Raw genomic sequence first — 9,255 nt, forward strand, 5'->3', positions numbered from 1 at the left:
ATATATATAGACTTTGCCTTAGATAAACTTGATTCTCAACTATCTTCTTCGTATACAGAACTTTAATCTTGTCCCAAATGGCCTTAGTTGAAGTCTTAGCGGCTATCTCCCATAAAATCTCGTCATAGAGATTTAAAATAATACTTGATCTTGTCTTCTTATCCATTTCAACAAAATTCGCATATGTCATATTCTTTAATTTTTTTCAACTTTCTGTATCACTAAATCAACTCCGTGTCGAACCAAGGTCACCTCCATCTTAAGCTGCCACAATCCGAAGCTGACACTCCTGTATAATTTTTCGACTACTGTCTTTATTATTGTCATTGTCGCCACATAATCTAGAGAGAAATTTTGATACTAGTTCCTCAGGTCTAATCCCTTGAAATTGACCAACAAAAATAATAGTACTCTTGGCAATCTAACAAAGAGAATAACATAGCAAATAAATCAAATAGAGAGATATCAAAATTTATGTGGCTCAGTCAAATTGACTTACATCCATGAGCAAAGGAGTAATATAATATTACTATGAGTAAGAGAGTACAAAAGAAAAAGTACAAAACCCTAAAAAATAATTCTAAGATCCAAAGGTACCCAAATCTGAAAATACAAAAAAGACTAAAACTGAAAGTATAAAAGAGTCTAAATAGTATAATAGACTTAGTGGTTCAAAGGCCCACTAATTTGTCCTTTTCATTTGATATTTAACCAAAATTTCTCTTAACATAGTACATTTAAACTCATTTAAATCCATTGTAATTAAAGCCACTAAGAGAAGAGATCTCTTTATAAAATTCTCAATATGGGATACAGAATCAAATTCAACAATATATATTTGTTGAATCTATGACCCCGTTTGGTAAGTGAGTTTTTTAGATATTTGTCTAAAACTTTACTGTAATTTACTGTAGAAGTTGTTAAAAAAAAATTTTTAATGTGTAAATTTTTAGATAGTTTGAAGTGTATAGTTTAAAAACTTTAAGAAGTTTTTTGAAATTGCTTTAGTTAAAGTTATTAAAAAACTTGTAGCAGACAAACTTCGCCAAAAACTTGCTTGCCAAACAACGTATATTAAAATTTCTTCTATTTGTCCCACTATTTTATTTTCCCTTCTTGTTTTCTTTGTAGGTTCTTATTGACCAGCCCTGCGTAGCATTGAAGATGATAGGAAGCATCACAAATCACTTGCAGCTTTAGAGTAGACATTGGCTTTCCAATTTAACCCCACACGAGATAGACTCTGAAGAAATAAGAAGAGGAGATGACCTATAGATAGCCTGCTCAGGGAGGGGAAAAGAATAACAGAAAAGAAGTCCATTGATTGCCAAAGAAAAATATCACAAGAATCAGAATCATTTCAGAAGAAAAAGGAGATTAATCGGGACCTTGTTTTTCACATTATTGTATCACAGTAGTTTTTTCAGTTTATGACGTGATTTTAATTTGCTTGTGCTGATAGAGATTAACTCTGAGGCGTTTATTTTAATGACATTGGGTTCGGTGCTCAAATGCACATTAGGGGTATTAATACCTTTTCATTGTGGGGCAAAAAAAAAAACATTTCATTAGGGTTGCAACTCAATAAAAATTAAAAAAGAAATGCACAGATGCTTCCTAGCGTTTCACGCAATTATATGCCTAAAATCATATACTGAAACAAGTTCTATTTTTAAGATTTGGAGATTAACTTGCAGCAAAAAGTAGCCTCAATTTCTGTCTTAAGAGAAAAAACATAGAATTCTTTGAAATCCAAAATAACTGTAAAGCTTCTAAAATTCACCCAGAGAATGAATATTTGTACATAATTGAACACCACATATCTAATTTTAATCGTAAACGGAAAGTATTTTGCCAAACTCAGACTCTTTGAAATATTTAGAGTCAACTAAACCATACTCCAAACTTTGGGAGTTATGATATAAAGTCAAAACGTTGACTAACATCCATTCAATTTCATTGTAAGCCATTGTTAGATTTCTGTCTATTATCGTATTTTACCTAAAATTAAAGATTTTAAGAATCATATTTATTACCCTCGAAAGATTATAAACGAGTTTTGCTTATAAGGCAAACGTTGCAAACTACAATTGCATTTTCCCTTCTCCAAAAAGGAAAAATGAAAAAAAAAAATCCCCCAGTCAGTCCAGGTGAATAATCTAGGTGTTTTCTCTTGCATTCAACTATTCTAAATTCTAATTCACGCTTACTGCTAATCCTCGATTCATGTCAGTTGAAGACCCATCGCAATATTTTGACTGAACCATAATCTTCTTATAATTCCTCGAGTTTTAGCAATGAGTTCTAAAATTTGAACTAACCTTGTTTAACATGAAGAGACATTTCACATAATTATCTGTTGCTTTTGACTTTGAAACTAAATGATAAAAATTAACCAATTGAATAATTTGTTAGAAGCACAGTACAATTTTATTTTAAAAATTGTCGTAGATTATCAATTCAACTTATCCTTGTCCTGTTCTCCAACTTCTAAAATGCCTATTTTTTTGATACAAAGAAAATAAATAGGCTTTTTTTGTTCTAAAAAGCCTATTTATGAAACGGGTATAAAAAATTTGAAGCAATTTGTAATAAGTATATGAAACGGTGACTCAATAACGCTTATTTGATTTATTTCATTTAATAACAATCATTTTCTGGTTTATTTGAATTGTGAACCTCCCCACTGTCCTCAAAAAAGTATTGACTAACAATACGATATGAAACCTGGGTCCGTGATGGACTAGAGTCCTAAACAAGTTTAATATGCTTCAAGCTTTTTACATTTTAGAAGGATACAAAAGATTTATTTTACAAAGACTTGCCAGAGTAAAGAAGAAGTGGGGAACAAGCACACTTGGAGAGCACAATACAACGGAGAGTTGTATGTTGCGTTCGGGAAGGATGATTTACTCCCGAAAAGGAATCTATTAGTTCGTTATTATCACTTTACTCCTATAATAACATCTCGTTTTACTATCGTTATTCCCTTTATTATTATTTTTTCGTTATTTTACTCTCAAGACTAATGTCAAATGTAATAAAGTTTATTGACTCAAGTGAAAGATATGTTTAGCTTTATGATTATCAATTTACTCTGTTAAACTATAACATTATTATCAATTTACTCCATAATATTATTTTTAAACACTTTACCCTATCATTAACTAACTCAGCAAGTTAAACAAATTTAGATGAAAGTACATTCGTTACTTGCATAGTTAAAAAATAAAGGAAAAAATATAGAAAAGCCCTTTGAGGTTAAGTGAACATAAACTTTAGTACCTCGTGATTTAAACTAATTTAAAATAGTTACAAAAATTGTTTGAATTAACGGGTTTGAAATACATGCGTTTTTTTTTTTGCAAGTATTTGTAGTGGAAACAAACAAAATTTCAGTTGATATATCTATTATACCCTTAGAGTTATAATACAGAAAAATTACACGTGGTTAAGCAAACCTACACAAAAAGTCCCTTATAGTTTCAAATCATGTAATCTAGTACCTTATGGTTTGAACTAATATAAAAAATCAACAAAAATAATTTAAATTAACGAGTTTGAGGTTGCTTGACGTGAAAATAATTTTTTAAAACCAAATTTTTAGCTAATGTAGAACTTTCAAAAACAACCCAAAACTCCCAAATACAACTCACCTTATTTCTATACATAAAATAAATAAATAAAAATTCCTAAATAAAGCTCACCTTATTTTTATACACAAATTAAATAAATAAAAACTTTCAAATGCAACTTACCTTATTCCTATGCACAAAATAAATAAATAAAAATAACATGTAACCATATGGGCTTTTTCATTGGCTTAATCATAGAGGATTTTTCCATGAGTTTGCCTAATAGGATGATTGCTAGAAGGTCTTTTATTACTTATATATATTAGGATAATTGTATCATTTCACCTGTCTTTGTTAGTTTTGATGATTTCCATTACTATTTCAAATTAGTTCAAACATGATGAGCCGAAATGTATGATTTGAAACCAAAAAGGGCTTTATTGTAAGTTAGCTTAACCACCGGGGACTTTCTTGTTTTTTATCCACAAATAAAATTTTGGAAAGGTTTTTCTCCTCTTTTTCATCCTTTTTAATATCAAGAGAAAAAGTCAAAACTGTTCTTCTCCCTTTTATTTTTTGAATCTTTTTAATATTTAGAGAGAGAGAGAGAGAGAGAGAGGGGTAAGGGAGAGAGAACTAAATTCTTTAAAAAAATATTGAAACATAAGAAAGTATCCAATGTCCTCATTGTTTTAAAATCATTCCTTACTCCTCCAGTGACAAACTTAAAGTAATCATAATATTGGATTTTTTCTTATTTTCTTACATTTTAAAATTGAGTTTTCTATCTCCCTCTCCTTCTACTTTTATTTTCTTGATGTTAATAAGAGTGAAAAAAAAAAGAACGGAAAAACTGTTTTGCTTTTATTTTCTTTGTACATTTAGATTGGAAAAAAAAAGAGGAGACTAGCCGTTTCAATCTTTTATTATTTTTACTTATATATGAGAGAAGGGTATTTCCTTCACAAAAATTTCAACGCGCTAAGTTTAACTGTGTAATAAAATGCACAATGCTTGGGAATAAATCGGCTTAGGGGTGTAGATAAAGTAATGAAAAAATAACATTGGGGGTAAAGTGAAAATAGTACTATAGTTAAGGGGATAAAGTAATAATAATTCAGATAAATGATTAAAGTTTTTGGTAGAAGTGGACCGGAAGTAGACAACAATTTCCCATGTAAGGCGGTGGCTTCTAATTCATTACTCCAATAATTTGTCTCCACGGATAAATTTTGGTTTTTGTTTAATATTTAAAAGTCGCCTTTATATGATTTGCTATAAGTAATAAAACTTGAGTGTACAAGATGGTTAAACAATTAAGGTGGGATTTAAAATGGGCTTCTTTGTACTTAAAATATAGGCTTAATTGCAAAGTGCACCCTTAAACTATTACCGGTTTGTACATTGCACCCCTAACTATGCATTGTAGCGATATACTACCTTAATCTTTGAATTTTTAGCACATTACTCAATTATCATTAATTTGGTGGGATACAAGTTAGTGAAAAGACTTCAACAACCTTGCAAAATAGACTGTGCCTAATTTGATCTTTTACTACTCCTATAATTGCTGCCACAATCATATTTACAACTAATTAATGGCAACAAGCAACTTTAGAAGTTCACATGCAAGGATTTTATTTTCTCTTCTTATCTATTATTTTTCCATTTTTTCACAGCAAAAGCAAGGAAAAATCTTTTCACCTATGCTTTTGTCTTGGTAATTAGAATGTTTAATCTCTTATTTATTAATTCAAAATTAGTTTCCATCAAATTCCACTTCAGATTCCCTATCAGCACCATAGATCAAAACTAATTATCACCAAACTCATAACCACAACTAACCAAATTAGAAAAACCAAAACAAGCCACCAAGATAAACCCATCATTAATGAAACCAAAACCATAGACCTAAAAACAACTCGTACCCTAATTAATTTGGGATGGAGGAATTGAGATAATAGATAGGCGTCATCTTTGAGATTAGGATAGAAAGACGAAGGTTATTGGGGTTTTAGAGGAACTGCAATTGATTCATATGTTTTGCAAGAGTGGAAAGGAGAATTCAAGACTTGCTTGAGAACAAAGAATCAGAGGGGTGAGGGAGTTTAAAAAATGGATAAGGGATTTGTTTGAGGACAAAAAATCAGTGAAGAAAAGGAAATGGAAATGGATTGGGGCTGTTCCAGAGATTGGAGAGTGGAGTGTATCTCATAGGGAGAGGCAAAAGAATGTGAGCATAGGAAATGGCTATCATAGGGATTTTGGTTACTCAGAATGGGGCAAAATAGTCATCAAAGTTTTCTCTTGACTGATTTATAATCAATTGAGGTAAGGTGATGAAGGTATTATAGTGCTACAATTCATAGTTTAAGATGCAACCTACAATCCAAAGATAGTTTGAGGATGCATTTTGCTATTAACCCTAAAATATATGTAACTGGGTAAAGAATTGGGTTGGATGGCATGATAGCACAAAATAAGAGGTGTATCTGGTGCTATTTTGTATAAAAAAAAAGATTTAAATTTATGATGCTAAATATGTATCTGTAACGCTAAAAATATGCAATTAACAGATATTGATAATGTTAGAATTTTGTAATAGGCTCATTCTCTCTTTTTGGTTGATTATCCTGTGCCCTTTGGGGCAAAAAATAGGAAGAGTCAAATTAAAATAACTTAAAAAGCAAGTATAGTCAAGATATGGAATTGGTCGATGAAATGGCTAGTGTCATCTTGATATGATTTGTTTATCATATATACACGCTTTATCAATCTGACAAGTTAAGATACACCATTTCACTAACAAATAAGAAGAAAATTTAATCCCCTTGACATATGTGTGTGTGTGTGTGTATATATATATATATATATGTGTGTGTATCAAGTCAGCTGTTTAGAAGATCTTAGTGATTATTTTATAGACATATAATTGCATTTATTTTTTCTTAAAAAATTAGTATTCAATGATGTTGTGTGTTTGCAACATATGTGAAGAACTTGATTTTCAACGAATGGCAATAACTTTGGTCATGCGACGTAGCCAAGAACTCGTTTTGATTGAATTTTTTAGGAGTTTTTGGAAATTTTTTTATAAAAATAATTATACTATAATACTTTTTTGAAATATGGTATATCAGTTAAAAAATAGTTAAAAAAATGTGTCCAGAGAGTATTTCAAAAAAACAGGTAAGATATTTAGACTAGATTCAAGCACCAATTTTCTTACATACTCTTCCAGTTCTGTTTCTTTTAACTTAGGAATGGAATAAATACCCAAATAATTAAAGTATTGGGTAAAAAACAAAATGTCCCTTGTGGTAAATCTAATATACAGAAAACCCCTCGTAGTTTCAAAATATATAAAACGACATCTTATGCTTTGAATTAAATTGTAAAGGTGATAGAATCGGTTAAAATTAATGGAAATGATTTATTGGAACCTAAAAAATATTTTTTTATGCCTAATTTTTATCAAATATACCTACTTTACCCTTAGCCCCGAATTATCTCTCTCCAAAGAATGAAACAAATGATTTTTGTTGAGCTGTCTTTTGCTTCGTTATATCAAGGCATTTTTATCATTTCATTTGTCCCGTTAAGTTTAACAGATTCCGTCATCTGTATAATATAGTTTAATATATGAGATGTCGTTTTATACGCTTTGAAACTATTTGGGATTTTTCTGTTTATTAGATTTATCATAGGTGACTTTTTTATTTTTATTTGTTGCATAGATGAAATGTTATTTGCACTCTATATTTTGTTTTTTGCATTCCCACCATTTGTTTTATCATAAGTCTAATAAATGAAAATTATATGATTAAAATGATAGTGGGAGTGTAATTAACAAAAATTAAAGTGTGAATACCATTTCTCCAAGTTTTTTGTTTAAAAATAAATATTGAAAAGACTTGTATTTTGTAAAACAATTTTTATTCCAAAAATCCAAAATTATACAAATGGAGCCCAAACAAAAATTCCAAAACTATTAATTGCCTAGTACCTTTCTTCTTTTTTTAAAAAAAAATCAGGTGGCGAAGGTCGAACAGGGTCTAGAGAAACTGATAGGGACACAAACGCAATCTTATGAATTTAGAAGAGACTATATACAATGGCACGTTAACGGAAGAAAAAGTTTGAATTGTTGACCTTCTGTCACACCAAAATTTAAAAGTCTTTGGGAGTGGTTTTGGACTTTTGGGTTGTTAGTTAATTGCCTGGTACTTTTCGCTTCATAAAAGTACGCATAATGCTAAAAGGCTGCTATTACTTTCCAAAATCATTTCTACATGGAAAGCAGGACTGTAGACTTCACACTGCAGCTTCCGTCCTACTGTACCTCTCAACTTTCCATAACTTTGTCTTCAAGAAAACGGCTAAAAAAAATGAAAATGAAAACTTTCCAAATTTCTTAGAGTATTAACTAATCAGCGTAACAGTAGCATATATATGTATTCTCAGGGCTCAGACATCAGTCTAAATTAGTCCCAAGCTCTTTAGTTCTCAAGTCATCAGGTAGTATTAAAACTCAACGGATTTTCTTCAATTTTTGCAAGAATGGCAATTTTGAGTTCTCAGAAGAGAGAAGAGATGAGAAGAAATGAAAGTTTTCGCCGACGCCCTCGAAAGAGCAGCAAGCCCTGTAGAGCTAGGACCAATTCAGTTGCAGATCAGTTTCGTTTTTGGCCCTTTTTGGTTGAAAAAACCGAAACACCAACCCAGAAATCTTGTGTAAATAAGGGCAAGAAAATGATCGGATTAGCACTGCCTAATCTTGATCAAGAACTGCCCACCAAGAAATCTTGTGGAAAGCTACGTGCTGAAGCTAAAACTAGCCAAGAAAGCCGAAAAATCGAGATCATTTTCAAGAAAAAATTAGTGAAAGCCAAAGCTCAAGTTTTTCCACCTCCATCGGCACAACTTCCAATTGACTTCAAGAATCACATGAGCAGGAAACTGGGGGCGACAAGGGACCCTGTTTTGGTGATTGAGAAGAGATTGTTTCCATCTGATGTTTCAGCCAAGCTTCACAGATTGTCCATACCAGTCAAGCAAGTTGCCAATCACGAGTTCTTGACAGAAGGAGAGAGGAAAAGATTCAACAATGGGAACAAACAAGAAAAAATTGATGCCATTCTGGTTGAGCCATCACTTTCTGAATCCAAAATCAGGTTCAAGAAATGGTACATCCATGATTCTGGAATGTATATTTTGACTAGTGGTTGGAATGATGTTGTGGAGAGGAATGGATTGAAACAAGGAACATTAGTGCAGCTATGGTCATTCCGGAAAGAATCCCAATTGTACTTTGCTCTGATTAGGCTCTAGGCCCTGTTTGGAAGCCAAGTTTTTGAGCATGTTTTTTACCTACTAGTTTTTTAACAACTTTTGCTACAGGATCCCAAAAAACTTCTCAAAAATTTTTACCTACATATTTCAAAATATCCAAAACATACAAAAAAAAAAAAAATTCCCTTCCTTTTTTTTTTCTTCCTCCTCCATCCCAACCCACCACCACCTCCGTCGCTGACCACCACGTCCGGCGCCATTTCCTTTTTTTTTGCCTTTCAAGCAACTGAGCATAAAGAACTGATTCTAGCAAGGATGATGCCGCTTTATGGGGGATCTCTTTCTCAGGAAGCTTCCGTTTCCTCCTCCGCACAACAGGAGCTAATTC

The 9,255-nt window shown here is 31.6% G+C and overlaps 1 protein-coding gene across 1 annotated transcript; it reads left to right on the forward strand.

The window, feature by feature from the left end:
• Positions 1–8,135: 8,135 nt before the first annotated feature.
• Positions 8,136–8,906, forward strand: LOC113737546 (B3 domain-containing protein At1g05920-like). The gene has a single exon (XM_027264763.1). The coding sequence runs from the start codon at positions 8,136–8,138 to the stop codon at positions 8,904–8,906; it is 771 nt and encodes a 256-aa protein (XP_027120564.1).
• The last annotated feature ends 349 nt before the right edge of the window (positions 8,907–9,255 follow it).

This window comes from Coffea arabica, chromosome 1c (assembly GCF_036785885.1).
Source record: "Coffea arabica cultivar ET-39 chromosome 1c, Coffea Arabica ET-39 HiFi, whole genome shotgun sequence".
In the NCBI taxonomy this organism is placed as follows: domain Eukaryota; kingdom Viridiplantae; phylum Streptophyta; class Magnoliopsida; order Gentianales; family Rubiaceae; genus Coffea; species Coffea arabica.